Source organism: Erythrolamprus reginae, chromosome 2 (assembly GCF_031021105.1).
Source record: "Erythrolamprus reginae isolate rEryReg1 chromosome 2, rEryReg1.hap1, whole genome shotgun sequence".
In the NCBI taxonomy this organism is placed as follows: domain Eukaryota; kingdom Metazoa; phylum Chordata; class Lepidosauria; order Squamata; family Dipsadidae; genus Erythrolamprus; species Erythrolamprus reginae.
Window position 1 is genome coordinate 9,324,008 of NC_091951.1, and position 24,508 is coordinate 9,348,515.

General features: G+C 39.3%; 1 protein-coding gene across 1 annotated transcript in view; it reads left to right on the forward strand.

The window, feature by feature from the left end:
* LOC139159115 (vomeronasal type-2 receptor 26-like) overlaps positions 1–24,508 on the forward strand; it is a 41,523-nt gene that overhangs the window by 409 nt on the left and 16,606 nt on the right. Inside the window, exons 2-5 of the mRNA XM_070736474.1 lie at positions 182–328; positions 9,711–9,895; positions 15,011–15,302; positions 23,174–23,989. Of these exons, the coding sequence (XP_070592575.1) occupies positions 182–328; positions 9,711–9,895; positions 15,011–15,302; positions 23,174–23,989 (1,440 nt within the window). The remainder of the gene's footprint in view (positions 1–181; positions 329–9,710; positions 9,896–15,010; positions 15,303–23,173; positions 23,990–24,508) is intronic.

Below are 24,508 nucleotides of genomic sequence, written 5' to 3' on the forward strand. Positions count from 1 at the left end.
CTATCTGTCTATCTATTGGATAACAGATATAAGTACAGGAGTGGACAAAAAATGGAAACACTTGACTTTTTGGCATCATAATGTTTGAACATGTTCAAATCAATCAAAACTTGACATATTTTAATGTTTTTTTAAAATTCTGTTATTTGATATGTTTTTTTAAACTACCTTTTTTTTACAGAAACTTAAGGAAATTGGTTATAACCTTCTAGAAATGGCAGACCTCACCGACTTTCAAAGAGACCAAATTGTTGGTGTTCGAATGGCAGGGGCTAGTGTAACAGAAAGTGCCCGAATATTTGGCATTTCAAGAGGTCATGTCTCAAAAGTAATGACTGCTTTTGAAAGAGAAGGGAAAACGTCCTCAGCCAAGCACAGGTCTGGTCAAAAGTCGAAGTTGTCTGAGAGAGATTGTCGGACTCTAAAGTGAATTGTTAGAGTGGATCGCAAGACCGCAGCTCCTGAAATCACTACGGAGCTCAGTAGACACGTACAGAACACAGTTTCCACAAAAACTGTTTGAAGGGAGCTTCACAAATCTGGATTCCACAGAAGAACTGCAAGGTGTTTCCATTATTTTTGTCCACCCCCTGTATAAACCTGATTATGAATGCATGAAATGGAATATTAGGACAGGGATGGTAGCCATGCTGGTGCACTTATGTACTCCCCTTAAAACCTCTCAGGAATAGGGTGGGGTTGACAGTAGACAGTCCAAGGTTAAACCTTTTGGGGTTAGGGGAAGGAATCACAGAGTCAGGTAGTGCATTCCAGGAATTGATAACTCTGTTACTGAAGTCGTATCTTCTGCAATCGAGTTTGGAGCGGTTTACCATACATTTGTACCTATTATGTGCTTGTTTATTGCTGTGATTGAAGCTGAAGTATTTGTTGACAGGTTTGACATTGTAGCAGATCATTTTATGTACTACATTTAGATTGAATCGAAGATTGAGAAGTTCTAAGTTGTCGAAGCCCAAAATTTCAAGTCTGGTGGCATAAGCTCTTCTGTTGTGAGCAGGGGAGTGAAATATCTCTGGACTCATTAAATTGTATTAATATTATTAATATCAATCTTAGCATCTTAAGTAATAGCTGGGATGGAGGATAGAGAGTGGGGAACAGAAACATCTTTCCTTAACCCATCATAGAAACATAGAAACATAGAAGACTGACGGCAGAAAAAGACCTCATGGTCCATCTAGTCTGCCCTTATACTATTTCCTGTATTTTATCTTACAATGGATATATGTTTATCCCAGGCATGTTTAAATTCAGTTACTGTGGATTTACCAACCACGTCTGTTGGAAGTTTGTTCCAAGGATCTACTACTCTTTCAGTAAAATAATATTTTCTCACGTTGCTTTTGATCTTTCCCCCAACTATTGTGTTGTGAGCCGCCCCGAGTCTACGGAAAGGGGCGGCATACAAATCTAATAAATAAATAAATAAATAAATAAATAAATAAATAAATAAACAAACAAACAAACAAACAAACAAACAAACTAACTAACTAACTAACTAACTAACTTCAGATTGTGTCCCCTTGTTCTTGTGTTCATTTTCCTTATTAAAAACACTTCCCTCCTGAACCTTATTTAACCCTTTAACATATTTAAATGTTTCGATCATGTCCCCCCTTTTCCTTCTGTCCTCCAGACTATACAGATTGAGTTCATTAAGTCTTTCCTGATACGTTTTATGCTTAAGACTTTCCACCATTCTTGTAGCCCATCTTTGGACCCGTTCAATTTTGTCAATATCTTTTTGTAGGTGAGGTCTCCAGAACTGAACACAGTATTCCAAATGTGGTCTCACCAGCGCTCTATATAAGGGGATCACAATCTCCCTCTTCTTGCTTGTTATACCTCTAGCTATGCAGCCAAGCATCCTACTTGCTTTTCCTACTGCCCGACCACACTGCTCACCCATTTTGAGACTGTCAGAAATCACTACCCCTAAATCCTTCTCTTCTGAAGTTTTTGCTAACACAGAATTGCCAATGCAATACTCAGATTGAGGATTCCTTTCCCCCAAGTGCATTATTTTACATTTGGAAACATTAAACTGCAGTTTCCATTGCTTTGACCATTTATCTAGTAAAGCTAAATCATTTACCATATTACAGACCCCTCCAGGAATATCAACCCTATTGCACACGTTAGAGTCATCGGCAAATAGGCAAACCTTCCCTACCAAACCTTCCCCTATGTCACTCACAAACATATTAAAAAGAATAGGATCCAGAACAGACCCTTGTGGCACACCGCTTGTAACCTGTCTCTGCTCAGAATACTCAACTTACTATTGATGTGATGGAGAGATGATTTTCTTAACATGTTTTTTGTCATCTCACTGAGGTTTATCCTTCAATTGAAGCTCCATCAGTTACAATCAAGCAGAAGAATGCCAATGACTTCCCAGAGAACAACCATCCAATCAAATTCCCCCAAAGAGGGCAATCTTTTAAGGAGAAATGCAGTTTTTAAAATTGTCAAGGAGCAGAAAGGTTAATATCATCCAGCACCTAGTGACTTACTTGTAAGCTTTAGCAGAGGGAAAGCTGAGGAACTTGAATGCTGAATGCTGAGTTTCAGTTGTAGAGATGATACCACTTAACAGATTACTTCCTGGCCTGTAATGATTCCTTTGATTTAATTCAACCTTCCCGACACTCAGAGAACATTTGGCTTTGAGCACCCCATTGACTACATGGGGCATCAGAAGCCATAGTAAGACTATAAGAAGAAATGCATTTCTGGGCATACCTGAGTCATATGTTGTGGTTGTTTCTCTTCAACCCTAGAAGAATCCCTGAAAAAAAATCCCAAAGCTTTCAGAACAATGAAGCTTCAGTGACTTTTCTTACCTCCATGATTGAAGGTGTCATAGCACTGGTCTATCTTTGCCTGCTCAGATTCTCTGCTTTACCTTATAAAGCTAGATGTTGTGATTCAAGATTTGGCCTCCAGTTGCTCTCATGAAAAGCAATGTTTGCACAACCCCCTAGAGAGTGAACAAACAAAAACAGACACACAACCATCACGAACATGAAAAAGAACTAAGCAGTTGAGAATTGTAAGGGAAACAAGCACTAGAGTTTGAATACCCTTGTGATGTCATGAGCAGGGACAATGGGAATAAGTTTCTGAAAAAGTAATGCATCTCCATATCAGGATTCTAAATAGGGTTGATATTCCTGGAGGCGTCTGTAATATAGTAAATGATTTAGCTTTACTAGATAAATGGTCAAAGCAATGGAAACTGCAATTTAATGTTTCCAAATGTAAAATAATGCACTTGGGGAAAAGGAATCCACAATCTGAGTATTGTATTGGCAGTTCTGTGTTAGCAAAAACTTCAGAAGAACAGGATTTAGGGGTAGTGATTTCTGACATTCTCAAAATGGGTGAACAGTGCAGTCAGGCGGTAGGGAAAGCAAGTAGGATGCTTGGCTGCATAGCTAGAGGTATAACAAGCAGGAAGAGGGAGATTATGATCCCGCTATATAGAGTGCTGGCGAGACCACATTTGGAATACTGTGTTCAGTTCTGGAGACCTCACCTACAAAAAGATATTGACAAAATTGAACGGGTCCAAAGACGGGCTACAAGAATGGTGGAAGGTCTTAAGCATAAAATGTATCAGGAAAGACTTCATGGACTCAATCTGTATAGTCTGGAGGACAGAAGGAAAAGGGGGGACATGATCGAAACATTTAAATATGTTAAAGGGTTAAATAAGATCCAGGAGGGAAGTGTTTTTAATAGGAAAGTGAACACAAGAACAAGGGGACACAATCTGAAGTTAGTTGGGGGAAAGATCAAAAGCAACATGAGAAAATTTTATTTTACTGAAAGAGTAGTAGATCCTTGGAACAAACTTCCAGCAGACGTGGTAGATAAATCCACAGTAACAGAATTTAAACATGCCTGGGATAAACATCCATCCTAAGATAAAATACAGAAAATAGTATAAGGGCAGACTGGATGGACCATGAGGTCTTTTTCTGCCGTCAATCTTCTATGTTTCTATGTTTCTAAATAGCAACCCAAATTAAATCAGAGTCCAAGTCAAAGTATTCCTCAAAGTCCCAATTTATTATTAGAGCCATTTATTTATTTATTTATTTATTTATTTATTTATTTACTTACTTACTTACTTACTTACTTACTTACTTACTTACTTACTTACTGTTGTACATACTCCTGATCAGTTGGAGGATGATGAAGATATTGAGGACTCGGATTCAGATAGTGTTTATGAAGTAGTGGGGGCCCCGGGGTTACAGGTAGTAGAACAGGTGGGAGGCCAGCCGCAGGATGAGACTATGAGTTCAGGATCTAGTCAGGGAGAATCAGATGCTCGCTGGGTTAATCCTAAATTCAGAAGAATTCAGAAACATAGAGAGCAAAGGTCTGGAAGAAGATATTAAGGAGAAGAATGGGTTAAATATTGTAATGAGATAATTGGCACGTCAGGGGGCTAGTGGAGAAGAAGGGTGGAGTTTCAATGCTGCTGAAAAGACATATGGAGGGTTTTTTTCGCAACGCTAAAGTAAGACAAAGTATTTTGTATTGTATTTAGTCAGTGCTGCTGTTTTTTTATAGCTATGTAGTTAGGAAATAAATCTTGCCTAATTGAAGCAGGAAAAGGAATGTGAGAAGTGGCTAGAAGAGAGATAATGGCCCGATTGATGTCTGGAATGTGTTGGAGTACAAGAGAGCAGAGAAATAAACGGAATTGCTTTATTCATGAAATGATGCATTTAATGAGAGTTATTTGTAATTACTAAACTTCTACCAGAAACCAGAACACTTTCTTTCTTTCTTTCTTTCTTTCTTTCTTTCTTTCTTTCTTTCTTTCTTTCTTTCTTTCTTTCTTTCTTTCTTTGTCTGTCTGTCTGTCTGTCTGTCTGTCTGTCTGTCTGTCTGTCTGTCTGTCTGTCTGTCTGTCTGTCTGTCTATCTATCTATCTATCTATCTATCTATCTATCTATCTATCTATTCGATTTTTATGCCGCCCTTCTCCTTAGACTCAGGTCGGCTTACAACATGTTAGCAATAGCACTTTTTAACAGAGCCAGCATATTGCCCCCACAATCCGGGTCCTCATTTTACCCACCTCGGAAGGATGGAAGGCTGAGTCAACCTTGAGCCGGTGATGATCTGGTCTGCAGTACAGCACTCTACCTGCTGTGCCACCCCGGCTCTATCTGCTATGCATTTTCTACTGTGTATTGCCATATTGGTACATCTAGATGAAACCTAAATCTGAAGTCCTCCAGGTTTCACTACCCAGTTGAAATGTCAATTTCAAGACCTTGCTCCCACACCCACAAATCCATCACGTTATCCTATCTTCACTTGCCATGGAGGCAGAATCCACCAATCTCCTTTTGGTGCTGGTGCAGAGGTGCAGAGACAAAGGATGACCTTGACTTTCTAGGAAAAATTGTTATGGCTATATACTAACAACCTCATACAATCCATCCTCGCATTTCACCACAGTAGAAAATGCATAGCAGAATAGTACAGCCTGGGAGAACACACATACAGCCTGGGAGAAACCCCACTTAGCAGCAGTAACTGGGAAAGAGATCTTGGAGTCTTGGTGGATAATCAACTAAACATGAGCCATCAATGTGCAGCAGTGGCCAAAAAAGCCAACACCATCCTAAGCTGCATCAACAGAGGGATACATTCCAAGACCAGGGAAGTTTTAATACCACTCTACTATGTCCTGGTCAGACCACATCTGAAGTACTGCATCCAGTTCTGGTCACCACACTTCAAAAGAGACATTGAAACTCTGGAGAAGGTGCAGAAAAGAGCAACCAAAATGATTAGGGGACGTAAAACCAAGACTTACGAAGAGAGATTGCAGGAACTGGGCATGGATAGCCTTGAGAAAAGGAGGGCCAGAGGGGACATAATAGCTGTATACAGGTATATGAGGGGTTGCCACAGAGAGGAGGGGGTCATTCTATTCTCCAGAGCACCAGAGGGCCGGACGAGGAACAACAGCTGGAAGCTGACCAAGGAGAGATTCAACCTAGAAGTAAGGAAGAACTTCCTGATGGTCAGAGCGATCAACCATTGGAACAACCTGCCTGCGGAGGTTGTGAACTCCCCAACTCTGGTCACTTTCAAGAGGAGATTGGACTGCCACTTGGCTGGGGTGCTTTAGGATTCCTGCTCAGGCAGGGGGTTGGACTTGATGACCTGCATGGTCCCTTTCAACTCTAACAATAAATAAAAATAAATAAAAATAAGTATAACGTGTGGCAGGCCAAAGATCCCAAATAAAATGGCTTTGGCTTGACCCTCTAAAGTCTAATATAGTTTAACATCCAGGTCACACTGTAGAGAAACATTCATTACTGCCTTGAGTCCAGATTCTGCCCTTATGCTGCAGGAAAGATATACTTGTTCTTCAGGAAAGATTCATGATTGATCCAATCTGCTCCAATGATAGGAGAACATCAGCAGTGCAGGATAGCATCTGTCTGTCTCTCTCACACACTCTTTCTCTCTTTCTCCAACTGCAAAACTGCAAAAAAGGGAGGGAGGAGGACATTCAAAAGGAGGAAAGGTTCAAAAGTGTAAAGAAAAAAAAGAGATGGGAGAAAGTGGAGGAAAGGCTTTTTTCAGTACAGATAAATATATACTGCACAAAAAAAATTAAAGGAACACTCAAATAATATTCTGTGTTAGCAAAAACTTCAGAAGACTTCAGAAGAGAAGGATTTAGGGGTAGTGATTTCTGACAGTCTCAAAATGGGTGAGCAGTGTGGTCGGGCAGTAGGAAAAGCAAGTAGGATGCTTGGCTGCATACCTAGAGGTATAACAAGCAGGAAGAGGGAGATTGCGATCCCCTTATATAGAGCGCTGGTGAGACAACATTTGGAATACTGTGTTCAGTTCTGGAGACCTCACCTACAAAAAGATATTGACAAAACTGAACGGGTCCAAAGACGGGCTACAAGAATGGTGGAAGGTCTTAAGCATAAAACGTATCAGGAAAGACTTAATGAACTCAATCTGTATAGTCTGGAGGACAGAAGGAAAAGGCGGGAAATGATCGAAACATTTAAATATGTTAAAGGGTTAAATAAGGTTCAGGAGGGAAGTGTTTTTAATAGGAAAGTGAACACAAGAACAAGGTGACACAATCTGAAGCTAGTTGGGGGAAAGATCAAAGGCAACACGAGAAAATATTATTTTTCTGAAAGAGTGGTAGATCCTTGGAACAAACTTCCAGCAGACGTGGTTGGTAAATCCACAGTAACTGAATTTAAACATGCCTGGGATAAACATATATCCATCGTAAGATAAAATACAGGAAATAATATAAGGGCAGACTAGATGGACCATGAGGTCTTTTTCTGCCATCAGTCTTCTATGTTTCTATGTTTCTATAACACCTCCTAGATCTTTTTAATAATTTGTCCCACATCCCACGGCATTTCAAAAATGTCCCAATTTTTGGAAAGATCATGTCATCTTATTCTAGGGGCTATCTGGTCAAGCCAAACTTGTGCGGAGGCAGCTAGAAGGCTCTGAAAGAGAGACTGTTAAATAAACTGGAGATTCTCTCTTTCTCTCTCTCTCTCTCTCACACACACACACTCATGGTCACAAAAAGGTTCTCTTCCCTCCCGCCCCCTTGCAAGAGTCTCCAACTTCACAGCCGCTGCTGCTCCTCGCCTCTCCTGCCCCAGGAGTGGAGCTAGGAGCCGTTTTTCCCCACCCAATGGGTGCAATTGGCAGTGCTCAATCTGCCCCTCCCAAGAGAGGCTTCCCCAAAGCAGCGCCCACCCACCCCCCTTGCAGAGTCTGCGGTGGGGAGGTGCCAGGAGAGGCTCGTTCTGTAGCTGCTCTCACTTCTTGATGGGGGTGCTGCAGCCTCTGGAACCGCAGCTCCCATGTGGCCTGGAAAGGAAGAGGTGCAGAGAGCCCCGCCCACCATCCCTGCAGCCCCCTGAGAAGGAAGCCCATCCAGGCACTCAGCTGGCTGTTATACATAACTTTAAATTTAACAACCTACGCACTATTGCTTCTCTCGAAGACCCATCTCTGGTTACTAGATTTCTGGATTCAGTGCACAATATCCTTTATTTCTACCAAGTATTAGATATTGTACTACAGATGGTCCTTGACTTATAATAATTTATTTAGTGACCAATCAAAGCTACAACAGCATTGAAAAAAGTGACTTATGATGATTTTTCAGTTACAACCTTTTGCACTATTCTATTCTATAAAGCCCTTCATGGCACCAGACCAGATTATCTCAGGGACCGCCTTCTGCTGCACGAATCCCAGCGACCAGTTAGGTCCCACAGAGTGGGCCTTCTCCGGGTCCCGTCAACTAAACAATGTTGTCTGGCGGGACCCAAGGGAAGAGCCTTCTCTGTGGTGGCCCCGGACCTTTGGAACCAACTCCCCCCAGAGATTAGAATTGCCCCCACCCTCCTCGCCTTTCGTAAACTTCTTAAAACCTACCTCTGCCATCAGGCATGGGGGAACTGAGATATTCTTTCCCCCTAGGCCTTTACAATTTATGCATGGTATGTCTGTATGTATATATGTTTGGTTTTTATACTAAGGGTTTTTTTTTAGCTATTTTAGTATTGGATTGGATTGTTACATGCTGTTTTTATCATTGTTGTTAGCTGCCCCGAGTCTACGGAGAAGGGCAGCATAGAAATCCAATAAATAAATAAATAAACAAACAAACAAACAAACAAACAAACAAATAAATAATAAATAAATTCTATTCCTATCGCTATAACTATCACTACGGAGAGGGGCGGCATACAAATCTAATTAATAATAATAATAATAATATTATTAATAATAATAATAATAATAATAATAATAATAATAATAATAATATCCCTATCCCTATCCCTATCCCTATCCCTATCCCTATCCCTATCCCTATCCCTATCCCTATCCCTATCCCTATCCCTATCCCTATCCCTATCCCTATCCCTACCCCTACCCCTATCCCTATCCCTATTATTTTGTTCTGTTTCATTCTCTTTCATCCCATCCCATCCCATCTCATCGCATCCCGTCCCGTCCCGTCCCATCCCATCCCATCCCAGATAAGGGATTCCAGTAGCATGGAAGTCCCAGCAGATTTCATATCAAAGTTGGTTTCATTTTTCATTTTTCTCTCTCAAAGATGGTTTAAGAGTACTTCCATCAATGGTGGCAAAAGACTTTCAGGGGTAATCCAGAAGAACTAAAGATTCACATTTCTGTGTTGTTTAACTTTGTGGAATCACACAAAATACAGGCTATTGAAATGATACTCTGTCTTACAATTATCAAAATTATTGTGTTTTTTAATAATCTCTATGGATCCCCCCCACATACACACACTCAAACTGTTCTAATGACTGAAAAACAACATGAGGCAACTGTTTGCATAATAAGCCTGGTCTCAGAATTGTTCCCAGGTCCCCAAAGGTCCTAGGAAAAATAATAGGTGTGGCATGTAAAGGACACAAATCTTAAGTTGATCCACTCTAGTTATTAACTTTGGGGCAAACTGTATCCTGAATTAGAAAAGCCACCAACATTTTAGCATGATAAGGCAGCCAAGGTTTCTTCTCCCAATGCTTTAAACTGTCACAACACAGGGCATGGACTTAGGTGCTCAAGGAATGCTCCTATTGTTTCTGCTTCTGCTGCAGCTGCAGCCCCACAGTGCCAATGGGATGCGCCACACCAAGTGCCACCTGACTTTGGAGCAGGAGGAATTCAACGAAGGAAATCACTATAAGCCAGGGGACCATCTTATTGCCGGACTTCTCTCTATATCACCTGCCCAGTTTCTACTCAACGATTTCCAAAGGCCTCCATCTGCTAACATTTCATGGTAAGTTGTACTGTGTGAATGAAACCAGGAGGAGGAAAATAACTGAGACCAGGTCATATTTATTCTACAGGTAGTTTGAAAGCCCAGATAAAGATATGTGAATATTCATGCCAACACAAGGATTAGCCAGTATTTCTAGGGGAATTCCGTGAAATATAAGTATTCCATGTTTCCTCAATAGATAGGAGCTCTTCTTAACATTATTTACTTATTATGGTTTGTTTCATTAGCTGGAAAATATTTCCTGCTCAGGAAATATTAGCTGCATGAAACATTAGTGCCACTTTATAAAACTTCAGTAAGACCATACCTGGGATACTGTATCCAGTTTTGGTCACCACATTATAAAAAAGATGTTGAAACTTCAGGGGGTGGGAGGCAAAGAAGAGCAATTAAGATGATTAAAGGCCTGGAGATTAAAATGTATGAAGAATTATGCAGGAACTGGGTATGGCTAATCTAAACAAGGACTAGAGGTGACATGAGAGCAATATTTTATATTAGGATTCCAAGGTCCTCCTCACAAATACTTGTTTTGCCTAATCTGTACTTGTACCTTTATATTTTTTTCTTTCTAGGCATAATACATTGGTTTTCTCCATATTACATTACATTTTGTTGGATAGAATCCATGTTCAAGTCTATCAAGATCTTTTTGGCTCCTGAGCATGCTGTTGGCTATTCCTGCCAGCTTAGTATCATTCATTCATTCATTCATTCATTCATTCGTTCGTTCGTTCATTCGTTCATTCATTCATTCATTCATTCATTCATTTATTCATTCATTCATTTATTCACTCATTCACTCATTTGTTCTTTCATTTGTTCATTCATTCGTTCATTTGTTCATTCATTCATTCATTCATTCATTTTGTCAAAAAATTGTAGGATGGTAGTTTGTATAAACATAACATTAGAAAAAGTATTGATAAAAAGTAATGATATAAGACAATAAGACAGTAGGGAAGGGATGGTAGGCACAATGGTGCGGTTATGCCCACCCCTTACAGACCTCTTCGAAAAGGGGAAATGTCAACTGTAGACAGTCTAAGGTTAAAGTTTTTGGGGTTAGGAGTAGAAACCACAGTCAGGTAGTGCATTTCTGGTGCTCATCACTCTGTTGCTGAAGTCATATTTTTTGCAGTCTAATTTAGAGTGGTTTACATTGAATTTGAATCTATTTTGTGCACATGAGTTGTTGCGATTGACAGTGAAAGTATTCATTGACCAGTAGGACATTGTGGTGGATGACTTTATGAACTATAGTTAAGTCAGAACGGAGGCATCGAAGTTGTCATCTGCAATTTTGATGAGTTCTTCTTCTATTCCTTCCTCTAAGTCATTTATGATGATATTGTAGAGTATTCACCCTAAGATGGAACCTTGTGGTACCCCACTGCTTCCTTCCTTCCATGTAGCTCTAATACCATTAAAGACTTACTCATTAAATATGGTTTGTCATCCAGTTACAAATCCATCTTGTGGTGTTGTCTATCCCCCATTTTTCTAGTTTGTCAAGAAGGAGTTGTGGTCTACTTTGTCAAATTTGCCGAAGTATATTATATCCACAGCATAGTTTGCCATTGTTTCCTTCTTGGGACTCAGAGAGAAGGACTGGCCCAGAGTAACCCAATTGGTTAGTACTATATGATGATACTAGAATTCATGATTACCAGGTTTCCAATCTGGTGCATTTACCACTACTGCAAACTGGCTCTTTAGAAGTTCTATATTTGCTGGAAGTGCAAAAAAGAAAGAGGCACGTTCTACCACCAAAAGTACAGGCCAAAAGTTTCTGGAATAAAATAACAAATTCGTTAAAAGAAATAGTAAATGAAGAAATTGAAAAAAACCCAGAATTATATTTATTGGGTATTTTTAATTAAAAAAATAGAAAAAGAGGTAAGATATTTAGTTATACACATACTAACAGCTGCCAGGATAGTATATGCCCAACAATGGAAAATATACAAACTACCGGAAGAAAATACAATAAATTAAAAAATATTAGACTGTGCAGAGATGGACAGGTTATCTAAAAGATTAGAGGGAAAAGAAGAATCAGATTACTATAAAATATGGGCAAAATTTTATGATTGGCTAAAGAAAAGAGCAACAAAGAAATAAATAAAAATTTACGCAAAGCAACACGTCGAATAAAAAAATTGAAAAATTCATACTATGTGAAAGAAGCAAAATTCTCTAATCAAACACCTAAAAAGTGGGGAAACTTTCATTTCCCAAATGTTGTATGTGTATGTTTCTGTGTATGTTTTTTCTTTTTTATGTTATATTTGAAAAAAACCACAAATAAATAGATTAAAAACAGGGGGGGGGGGGGAGAAGTTCTATATTTTGAAATGTCTTGAAATAGAACTAGTCTAAATTCTCTGTATTTACTGAAGCTCTTTGGGGAAAAGGTCTCTAGGCTCGGGGAAGCCCTCTCCTCCAAATTTATATTTTTGATGGACAACTTTTACAAAGTATTTATAGCAATCCCCCCCCCCAGTTTTCATTGCTATTAGCAAAGTGTAATCTACCAAGGGAGAGGGTAGATTAAAGGTATGGGCAGGATTGCTTGCTAGCTTGCTTGATTAAAAGTATTCATGTTGCTATACCCACCATCTAGGGTGGCAAAAATTAAAATTTAAAAAATCAACAATCCACATCATTAATATCCAAATTAATAGAAATCATTCTATTTAAGAAAATAAAAGCTCACTCAATTTCCTAGCCCAAACACCAAGGGAATAGCCAGGTCACTTATGAATATAAGGCTTTAAAACCATATGAATGGCTAACAGGGTTTGTTTGTTTGTTTGTTTGTTTGTTTGTTTGTTCGTTCATTCATTCATTCATTTATTAGATATGTATGCCGCCTCTCTCCGGAGACTCGGAGCGGCTCACAACAACAAAACAGTACAAATCCAATGGTTTAACAATTTAAAACCCTTAATATAAAAAACAATCATTTGGTTTTTAGGGTTGGGATTTATTAGAATAGAGCATATCCCAAAAATGGTTTATACAATTCATCCCAATCTTACAAGATCCAGGGCAGTGATGGGCTACCAAACGTTTTACTACCACACCGTGGGCGTGGCTTATGCATTTTGTTTCAACATCTTTCAGTGCAAATTGGGTGTTTTGGAGTGGAGCTCCATTTTTCCTACCCCACTGCATTCCCTCCCCCCATCTGAGCAATTCTAATCTCCGGGGGGAGTTGGTTCCAGAGGGCTGGGGCCACCACAGAGAAGGCTCTTCCCCTGGGCCCCGCCAAACGACATTGTTTAGTTGACGGGACCCGGAGAAGCCCATGATTGCTCTCGCAGCTGTATTCTGCACGATCTGAAGTTTCTGAACACTTTTCAAAGGTAGCCCCATGTAGAGAGCATTACAGTAGTCGAGCCTCGAGGGGATGAGGGCATGAGTGACTGTGAGCAGTGAGTCCCGGTCCAAATAGGGCCGCTACTGGTGCACCAGGCGAACCTGGGCAAACGCCCCCCTTGCCACAGCTGAAAGATGTTTCTCTATAGGCACAATATTGCACTTGTGCATGCCCCTTACAGACCTCTTAGGAATGTGGTGAGGTCAACTGTAGACAGTCTAAGGTTAAAGATTTTAGGGTTTGGAGAAGAAATCACAGAGTCGGGTAGTGCATTTCATGCATTGATCACTCTGTTGTTGAAGTCGTAGTTTTTGCAGTCGAGTTTCAAGCAGTTTACCTTGAGCTTGCATCTATTTTATGCACGTGTATTGTTGTGATTGAAGCTGAAGTATTCATTGTCCAGTAGGACATTGTGGTAGATGATTTTATGAACTGCATTTATGGTAGATCAAATCAAAGGCAATGTAGCTCTAGGTTTTCTAAGGCCAAAATTTTAAGTCTGGTGGAATAAGGTATTCTGTTGCGAACAGAGGAGTGGAGGATTTATGTAATCTATTTCTAGATTCCTTCAATCGTATTAATGTCTGATATGCAGTGCAGGTTCCAGACTGGTGAGGTCTATTTAGGGATTGGTCTAGCAAATGTTTTGTATGTTCTGGGTAGCAGTTTAATACTGCCAGACAAGAGGCTATGTGACATTAGATTAACAACTCTTAGTACCTTTTGGGGGGGCGTTTGCCCAGGTTCACCTGGTGGACCAGTTGCGGCCCTATCTGGACCGGGAGTCACTGCTCACAGTCACTCATGCCCTCATCACCTCGAGGTTCGACTACTGTAATTCTCTCCACATGGGGCTACCTTTGAAAAGTGTTCGGAAACTTCAGATTGTGCAGAATGCAGCTGCGAGAGCAATCATGGGCTTCCTCAGGTATGCCCATGTCACACCAACACCCCACAGTCTGCATTGGTTGCCGATCAGTTTCCAGTCACAATTCAAAGTGTTGGTTATGACCTATAAAGCCCTTCATGTCATTGGACCAGAATATCTCCGGGACCGCCTTCTGCCGCACGAATCCCAGCGACCAGTTAGGTCCCACAGTGTTGGCCTTCTCTGGGCCCCGTCAACTAAACAATGTCATTTGGTGGGACCCAGGAGAAGAGCCTTCTCTGTGGTGGCCCCAACCTTTTGGAACCAGCTCCCCCTGGAGATCAGAACTGCCCCCAACCTCCTTGCCTTTTGTAAAGTTCTTAAGACCCATCTCTGCCGTCAGGCATAGGGGAACTGAAACATCTCCCCTGGGCCTATACAGTTTATACATGGTATGTTTGTGTGTATGCTTGCTTTTAATAATGGGGTTTTTAGTGTTTTTTAAATTATTAGATTTGTTCTTACATTGTCTTTGTTATTGTTGTGAGCCGCCCTGAGTCTACGGAGAGGGGCGGCATACATATCTAAATAATAACAACAACAACAACAACAATAATAATAATAATAATAATAATAATAATAATAATAATAATAATAATGTTACAATGGGCTCTGGCACTTAGGACATTAGATTATTATGTTCCTTAGGCACTCGTGTTTCTTTAATTAGTAGCTGGATAATGCAATGTTCATGTCTGTCTCAAATCAATTCTTCCAACTAATTTCTGAAGCATTCCCAGCCTTATATATCTAACAAGCCATTTTCATGATTGGTAATGTGGTACATGTATATTTGCAGGAAAGGATCTCCATATTACTGGAAAATTCTGTCCTTCCTTTTTGCCATCCAGGAGATCAACCAGGATCCCAAACTCTTACCCAACATCACCTTGAGCTACAACCTTCACAACAACTTTTTTAACACCAGGATGACTTCAGATGCGTTGATGGACCTGCTTTCTGTTGGAGATGCCAGCATTCCAAACTACAGCTGTGGAAGACAGAAAGATCTCTGGGTTCTCCTGGAAGCAGCTGATTCAGACATCTCCATACAAATTTCAACCATGGCAGCCATCTACAAAATCCCACAGGTAAGGAATTAAAATGAATATTCTTCCTAAAGTATTATTTTTATTTCAGGTAATCCCAATAAATCCAGGAGGGAATTTTTTCAAAGAATTAACTAAGATTACCAAAAAATTTACAAGGCAAGGTAAGAAACCAAGAATAAAACAAAGCTCATTAGAAGATCAGAAGGAGAGAGGAGGACTTGCCCTCCCAAATTGGAAGTTATACTACCAAGCCGCGGCACTATCACGAACAAAAGAATGGTTAACCTTGGAAAATAGAAGATCACAGTGTTACATAGAAACATAGAAACATAGAAGTCTGACGGCAGAAAAAGACCCCATGGTCCATCTAGTCTGCCCTTATACTATTTTCTGTATTTTATCTTAGGATGGATATATGTTTATCCCAGGCATGTTTAAATTCAGTTACTATGGATTTATCTACCACGTCTGCTGGAAGTTTGTTCCAAGGATCTACTACTCTTTCAGTAAAATAATATTTTCTCATGTTGCTTTTGATCTTTCTCCCAACTAACCTCAGATTGTGTCCCCTTGTTCTTGTGTTCACTTTCCTATTAAAAACACTTCCCTCCTGGACCTTATTTAACCCTTTAATATATTTAAATGTTTCGATCATGTCCCCCCTTTTCCTTCTGTCCTCCAGACTATACAGATTGAGTTCATTAAGTCTTTCCTGATACGCTTTATACTTAAGACCTTCCACCATTCTTGTAGCCCGTCTTTGGACCCGTTCAATTTTGTCAATATCTTTTTGTAGGTGAGGTCTCCAGAACTGAACACAGTATTCCAAATGTGGTCTCACCAGCATTCTATATAGCGGGATCATAATCTGCCTCTTCCTGCTTGTTATACCTCTAGCTATGCAGCCAAGCATCCTACTTGCTTTCCCTACTGCCTGACTGCACTGTTCACCCATTTTGAGACTGTCAGAAATCACTACGCCTAAATCCTTTTCTTTTGAAGTATTTGCTAACACAGAACTGCCAATACAATAGTCAGATTGAGGATTCCTTTTCCCCAAGTGCATTATTTTACATTTGGAAACATTAAACTGCAGTTTCCATTGCTTTGACCATTTATCTAGTAAAGCTAAATCATTTACCATATTGCCGACGCCTCCAGGAATATCAACCCTATTGCACACTTTAGAGTCATCGGCAAATAGGCAAACCTTCCCTACCAGACCTTCCCCTATGTCACTCACAAACATATTAAAAAGAATAGGACCCAGAACAGACCCTTGTGGCACACCGCTTGTAACCTGACTCTGCTCAGAATACTCACCATTCACAACAACCCTCTGGTGTCTATGCTTCAGCCAGCTGCAAATCCATTGAACTATCCAGGGATTAAGTCCAATCTTCACTAATTTATCTATCAGCTCTTTATGTGGAACCGTATCAAAGGCTTTGCTGAAGTCCAGGTAGGCAATATCCACGGCACCACCTTCATCCAACACCTTTGTGACATAGTCAAAGAAATCAATGAGATTAGTCTGACATGATTTGCCTTCAGTAAAGCCATGCTGATTTGGGTCCAATAATTTATTGTTTTTTAGGTGCTGATTTATCCTCTTTTTCAGTAGAGTCTCCATCATTTTAACGACAACTGATGTCAAGCTAACTGGCCTGTAGTTACCAGCTTCTTCTCTACTGCCCTTCTTGTGGATAGGCACAACACTTGCCATTCTCCAATCCTCAGGAACATCTCCTGTTAACAAGGATTGGTTAAACAAATCAGTCAGGGGGGTAGCAATGACAGATCTGAGTTCTTTAAGAACTCTGGGGTGGATGCCATCTGGACCCATTGCCTTATTTATCTTTAATCGTTCAAGTTCTTCTAAGACATCGGCTTCTAAGATCACTGGAGCTGAATCCGTACAGTTGGAGGCAATGCTATATCACTCTATAGTATTATTTTGTAAGGTGTCTTTTGAGAAAACTGAACAGAAGTAGCTATTGAAATGGTCAGCGATCTCCTTATTCCCATTAATGCATGTATTTTTCCCGGTACTAAGCTTCGTGATGCCGCAGTTTTTCTTCTTCTTATCACTAATATATCTGAAGAAGGTTTTATCCCCCTTCTTTAGAGATTTGGCAATTTCTTCCTCTTTTGAGGCTTTAGCAGCATATATTATCTGTTTCGCCTCCTTCTGTCTCATTTTATACACCTCCCTATCAGCTATACTTCCAGACTCTTTATACCTCCTATAGGCAGCCTTTTTTTCATTGACTATAGTCCTTACATCATTGCTAAACCATAGCGGTTTCTTCTTCCTTTTACCTTTAGTTATTTGTCTTACATACAGTCCAGTGGCTTTTAAGATGGCCTTTTTAAATACAGTCCACTGGGTGCTCGCTCCTGCCATTTTATCCCTCCCCTTTAATTCATTATCTAAATATTCCCCCATTGCATTAAAATTTGTTTTTCTGAAATCCAATACTTTGGTTGCATTATAGGATTGCTCACAATGAGTTTTTACATCAAACCACAAACATAGATGGTCACTGCAACCTAAATTTTCTCCCACCTTGACATCTGAAACCCAATTCCCATTCGTAAAAACTAAATCTAGAATATTCTCCCCTCTAGTTGGTGTCTTAACCAGCTGTGCCAGAGCTGCTCCTGTAAAGGCCTCTACTATATTCTTACTTTTGCATGTAAGGGCACTGGGGATATTCCAGTCAACATCAGGCATGTTGAAATCACCCATAACCACAATATCTCCCTTTACTGCCATTTGGGTAATTTCATCCACCATCTTGTTGTCATATTCCTCAGATTGCCCTGGAGGCCTATAGATCACCCCAATTCTAATGACAGAACCGTCTTTATTTTGCATGCAAATCCAGAGGGTCTCTAGATCTTGACATGTATTTTGAATTAGTGTTGTTTTTAGAGTTTCTTTAACATAAATGGCTACTCCACCTCCCCTTCTCTCTATTCTATCCTTCCTATACAGTGTATATCCTGATATGGATATTTCCCATTCATTAGAATCCTTAAACCATGTCTCATTTATGGCAACCAGGTCCAAATTATCTCTAGATATTATGGCCATTAATTCACAGAGCTTGTTGCTCAAGCTTCGAGCATTCGTGCACATTACACGAAGAACATTCTTTTCATTATTAGTTTGCCCCTTATCATCAACAACTACATCTATTTTATTTGCAGCTCCCTTTTCATAAGCTTCCAAAAACTGCTTTATCCTCATTGGTCGGGGACAGAAATCACCCACATCAGTTACATCTCTGTCCCCTTTACCTAGTTTAAATGCCTGTCCAAAAAAGTTCTGAATTCCTCACCGAGTACCTGGGTACCTCTGTATGATGGATGCAAACCATCCCTCTTAAACAACTCCCTATTAGACCACCTACTGACATCATGACTTACATAGCCAAAACCTTCAGCTTTACACCACTGCTTTAACCACACATTAAACTCTATGATACACGTTGTTTTATCCTCTTGGCCACAAACCGGTAACACCTCTGAGAAAGTCACTGAATCTGCTATTTTACCCAGCTCCACACTTAGACATTGAAAATCTCTTTTTACTACATTGACATTTCTCTGGGACAAATCATTTGTGCCAAGATGCACCACCACATCAATGTTATTACCTTTACTCACAGCCTTGACAATGTTTGTAATCCTCCTCCTGTCCCTGCTGGCAGTGGCCCCTGGGAGACACCTCAGCACCTTCACCACGTCCTTACTCTGTCCCAAATCAACACCTCTAACAGTCGAATCACCCACAAGAAAATGTGTCCTCTTTATATTTCTACTAACTGCACTTGATGGTTTGGTGTTCTCTCAATTTTCGCGGGAGATGTGTTCTTAGACCACCCGCAAAAGTTGAATTTCCGTGAAGTAGAGATGCAGAAGTAAATACACTATTTTTGGCTATGAACAGAATCCCAAGCCTTCCCTTAACACTTTAAACCCCTAAATTACAATTTCCCATTCCCTTAGTTTCCATTTAGATTATTACTCACTATGTTTATTTATTAAAGTTTATTTAAAAAAATGTTTTTAAAAGGCAGACAAAAGTTTGGCAATAACATATGACATCATCGGGTGGGAAAAACTGTGGTATAGGGGAAAAAATCGCAAAGTATTTTTTAATTAATATTTTTGAAAAACCGTGGTATAGACGTTTTGCGAAGTTCAAACCCGCAAAAATTGAGGGAACACTATATTAAATTTAGAAGGCTATGATTTAATTGGATCTCACCGATTGAAGCAATTTCTATATGGAAATATAGAGATTTACTTAATAATCAATTAAAATTGAAAACAAAACAAGAATTACAAGGATCAGGGGTAGAAATAGATTGGTGGCAGTATGCCCAAATTAATTCTAGATATCAAAAAGACACAAGAATATTTATATTCAAGAAGGATAATAATGTACCTGGGGAATTACTAACTCAAAATCAAGGAAAATCGATCGGGAAGTTATATAAATATTTAATAAATTACAGGACAATAGGCTGGATATTGAAAGATAATATGATCAGTTGGTTTAAAAATTTTGGAAAAGAAATAAATTTAGATACATGGGAAAAGGTTTGGCTATATAACTGGAAGATACCTAGATCAATTTCTTTCAAAGAGAACCAAATTAAAATGTTCTATAGATGGCATCTTCCATCAAACAGGATTTCAAAGATGTTTCCTGATGCCTCTCCTATGTGTTGGAAATGTAAAAAGGAAATTGGCACATACTTCCATGCTTGGTGGACATGCCCAAAATCTAAGATGTATTAGAACAAGGTAGAAAAATGGTTGAAAGAAATTACAAATAAGGAAATTAGGAAGACTCCAGAATTTTTTTTACTAGGCATCACTGATATTAAATATAAAAAAGAAGTATATTATTTAATAATTCATATATTAGTAGCTGCAAGAATAGCATTCGCACAAAAATGGAAAGAAAAGAAAACTCCAAAAGATGAAGAGATTTTTAGGAAGATTATGGAATGTGCAGAATTGGATATGATGACGAGAAGGTTAAATAATCAAGTGGAATCTGAATTTTATAAAATTTGGGAAAAAGTGTATAAACAGTGGAATTCAAAAAAATAAAAAAGCAAAGATTATTGAAGATAATAAAATAAAGTATGGAATAGCAAATGTATAATGTTGAATATAACGCATTTGATGAATAACTTCATTTTTATCAATTGAGTTTAATTATTCTAATCATAATTATATAATCAATAGAAAATATTTGAAATTGCATATTTCTTTTATATTAGTATTGAATACAAACAGATATTTTATTCATAAGTTAACTTTTCTGTATTGATCTAAATAGAATTAGTTTTTTCATTTTTGTATTAGGAAGACTTCTGTAATAAGAGGAGCAATGGTAGCTCCTATATATGTTAAATGTTGTTTGTTTTGTTTGTCTTATATTTTAAAAGATCAATAAAAATATTTTTTTTAAAAAGGAATGAAAGTGTGCACCTAGGGGTGGGCTGCTGCCTGGACAGGAGGAACACAGTGAGGAAGCGAAAATGGAGCTCCACCCCAGAGCACCCAATTTGCACTGAAAGATGTTGATGAAAATGCATAAGCCACACCCACAGTGTGGTAGTAAAAATATTGGTAGCCCTTCATTTTGTGCACCTCTGTGGTAAGGTACTTTACAGAATCATTTGAGATTGGGTTTTCCTTCAGAGCAGTGATGTTTTTTGTTTCAGTGCCAAAGGAGGGGGGGGTCACATGTGCCCACACCATCTAGAAACTAACAATTTGGATTCAGAAAAAAACTATCCTGCAAACTGCAGCTCCTCCACTGCAAAAATATATGGATATATTGATCATCCTGATCAAGGGAAATCTATAGACGCAATTTATATCAACTTCTGCAAAGTTTTTGATTCAGTGATTCATGATAAACTACTCCTAAAACTCAAATCCTATGGAATCTCAGGATCACTCCACAGCTGGATTACAGCATTCCTATCAAACAGACAACAAGTGGTCAAAATAGGAAGCACCATATCCACCCCCATCCCTGTTAAAAGGGTGTCCCCCAAGGTAGTGTACTGGGACCAACGCTCTTCATTCTCTACATCAATGACCTTTGTGATTACATCACAAGCAACTGTGTCCTTTTCGCCGATGATGTAAAACTCGTCCACACCACCGATAACACAACTACTCTCCAAAAAGACCTGGACACTGTTTCTGAGTGGTCTAACACATGGCAACTACAAATCTCAACCAGCAAATGCTCTGTCCTACACATTCGGAAAAAGAATCTGAACTCCAAATACGAACTGAATAATCAAATTATCACAGATAACCCCCACTCAGTTAAAGACCTTGGTATATTAATAACAAAAGACTTAAGTGCCAAGGCCCACTGTAACAACATAGCCAAGAAGGCTTCAAGAGTTGTAAACCTAATCCTATGTAGCTTCTGCTCTGGCAATCTCTCACTACTCACTAGAGCTTACAAAGATTTCACCAGACCCACCCTCGAATACAACTCATCTATTTGGAACCCATATCGCCTCTCAGACATTAACACCCTTGAAAATGTTCAAAGATACTTCACAAGAAGAGCCCTTCACTCCTCCACTCGAAACAGAATACCCTACAAGACTAGACTTTCAACCCTGGGTATAGAAAGCTTAGAACTAAGACGCCTTAAACATGATCTAAGTATTGTCCACAAGATTATATGCTGCAACATCCTGCCTGTCGGCGACTACTTCAGCTTCAACCAAAACAACACAAGAGCTCACAACAGATTTAAACTTAATATTAACTGCTCCAAACGTGACTGTAAAAAATACGACTTCAGTAACCAAGTTGTCAAAGTGTGGAACTCATTACTGGACTCCATAGTGTCATCCCCAAACCCCCAACACTTTACCCTTACATTATCCACGATTGACCATCCCCACCCCACCCAGAGACTGAAAACAGGCTCTTTTTGGACTCCTAGTGGGCCCAGATATGACCTAGGTTTGCCATGATAGGCATAGAACAACTCAAAGAAACACTGCAAGCTTGGAAAATGTGGAGATATGTAACCCATAGAAATGGCAAGAGTTGGTTATGACAGGATATCATCATCATCATCATCATCATCTAAACTCATATGTCACCCAACCTTCAATTCTCACATCAATCAAACAAAGTGATTACAGTTAAATCAAAAAATAATAAACAATGGATAAAATAGCCATCTCTCTTTATATATTTTATTAATAATATTTCATAGTCCCTTGTGCAAGACATTATATCAGGATTGCTAAAATAGAATCTGCCTGTCTGGTTTGGATATCTAGGTTGGATCTATTGAACCTAATGTTGATGGTGGTGATGACTATGACTGTCTGAATCAATCAATCAATCAATCAATCAATCAATCAAACAAACATGTTGAGGCTCTAGAAAGAGTGCAGAGAAAAGCAACAAAGATGATTATGGGCCTGGAGGCGAAAACGTGAAGAATTCTTGAAATAATTGGCATGGCTGGCTTAGTGAATAGAAGGACCAGGGGTGACATGATAGCAGTCTTCCAATATTTGAGAGTTTCACAGGGAGGAGAGGAGCAACCTATTTTCTGACAGCAAAACCAATCAACTAATGGAACAGCTTGCATTCAGAAGTTGAGTGTGGTTCATCACCGGGGTGCTTTCAAGAAAAGACTGGACAGCTACTTGTCAGAAATGGTGTCTCCTGTTTGAGCAAGGTGATTGGGCTTGATGACCTACAAGGTCCCCTCCAACTCTGTTATTCTGTTTTAAGAAAGTATCTCTATCAGGTGCCTAGCTAATATTTAACTATAAGTATTCAACTAACCTTGAAAGCAAACTTTAACATCTCCATTCCTTTTTCAGATCAGCTTTACTTTTGTTTCCCAGGTTCTGAGTGATAAAATTCAGTTTCCTTTTTTCTATCGAATGATCCCTGCAGAAGGAACCCAATACCCAGGAATTGTCAAATTGCTTTTGCACTTCGAGTGGAGCTTCATTGGTCTCTTTGCTTCAAACACTGACAATGGAGAACAGTTCCTAAGGACGTTGACTCCTCTACTCTCGAAGAATGGGATTTGTGTCATTATATCAAAAAGCATCTTGGTGACTAATAACAATCTGAAAATCTTTTCTGCTTTCTTCTACACATGGAGGCAGGTCAATGTCTTTATTTACTGTGCAGAAGGTAATTCGTTCCTAGAAGGAATCGTCATCATACAAGACATCATTAAAAGTTTGACAAAACCCATCGTGGGGAAAATCTGGATCACCACAGCTTTGTGGGACTTCACGCTGCAACTGTTCCAACGTAAATTGTCTTTTCAAAACATCCATAGCCTTTTCTCCTTCTTCATCCTTACCCCCCAAAAAAAGAGAAAAATTAACAATTTTAAAGCTTTCTATGAGTACATGAAGGAGTTTAGACTCAATGCTTTTCATTGTTTTTCTACAAGGCATGTCTTGGCTGTGAAAAGCTGGAGAAGATGCCAAGAGAAACAGGTAATAAAGATTCTGCCCCAAGATAAGGTGGAAATCATTTTCTCCCTAGACAAGTACTTCATTTACAATACTGTCTGGGCTGTGGCGTGGGCCTTACATGCTGCTTTTTCATCCAGATCCAAGGGGGAAAGAAAGATGAGTGGAGAAAGATGGAAAACTCCAAGTCTACAATCTTGGCAGGTATTTTGATGTAGAGATTGTTCTTGTGCATGATAATCAAATATTTTTTTTAAAAATATGCATGTTTCGTAATTGGGTGCTACTTTTCTTTTATCTTCTTGCTCTTTTTTACAGTGCTGTGGAAAAACAGGAGAGCTCATCTTTCTCCTTCATTCCTGGCAATGTTTTACAAAGACATGATGGAGAGCGTTTTAGCAAACTGCATCACCATTTGGTTAGGTGGCAGCAGTGCCTCAGATAGAAAACCCATACAGAAAGTCTTAAGGACAACCGAGAAGATTATAGGAAGTTTGCTTCCTGTTATTCAGGATACAGCTTATAAGTTCTATGTGTTGTTAGAGCTCAAAACATTGTTAGAGACGCCATACACCCACTTCACAGTCTGTTGCTTGCCTCTGGGATGAGGTTTCAAAGTATTTCTAGCAGGACCACCAGGTTCTATAACAGCTTCCCTATGCCATTCATCTGGTAAACTTGCAAGCATTCATTCATTCATTCATTTATCATTTTTATGTAGTG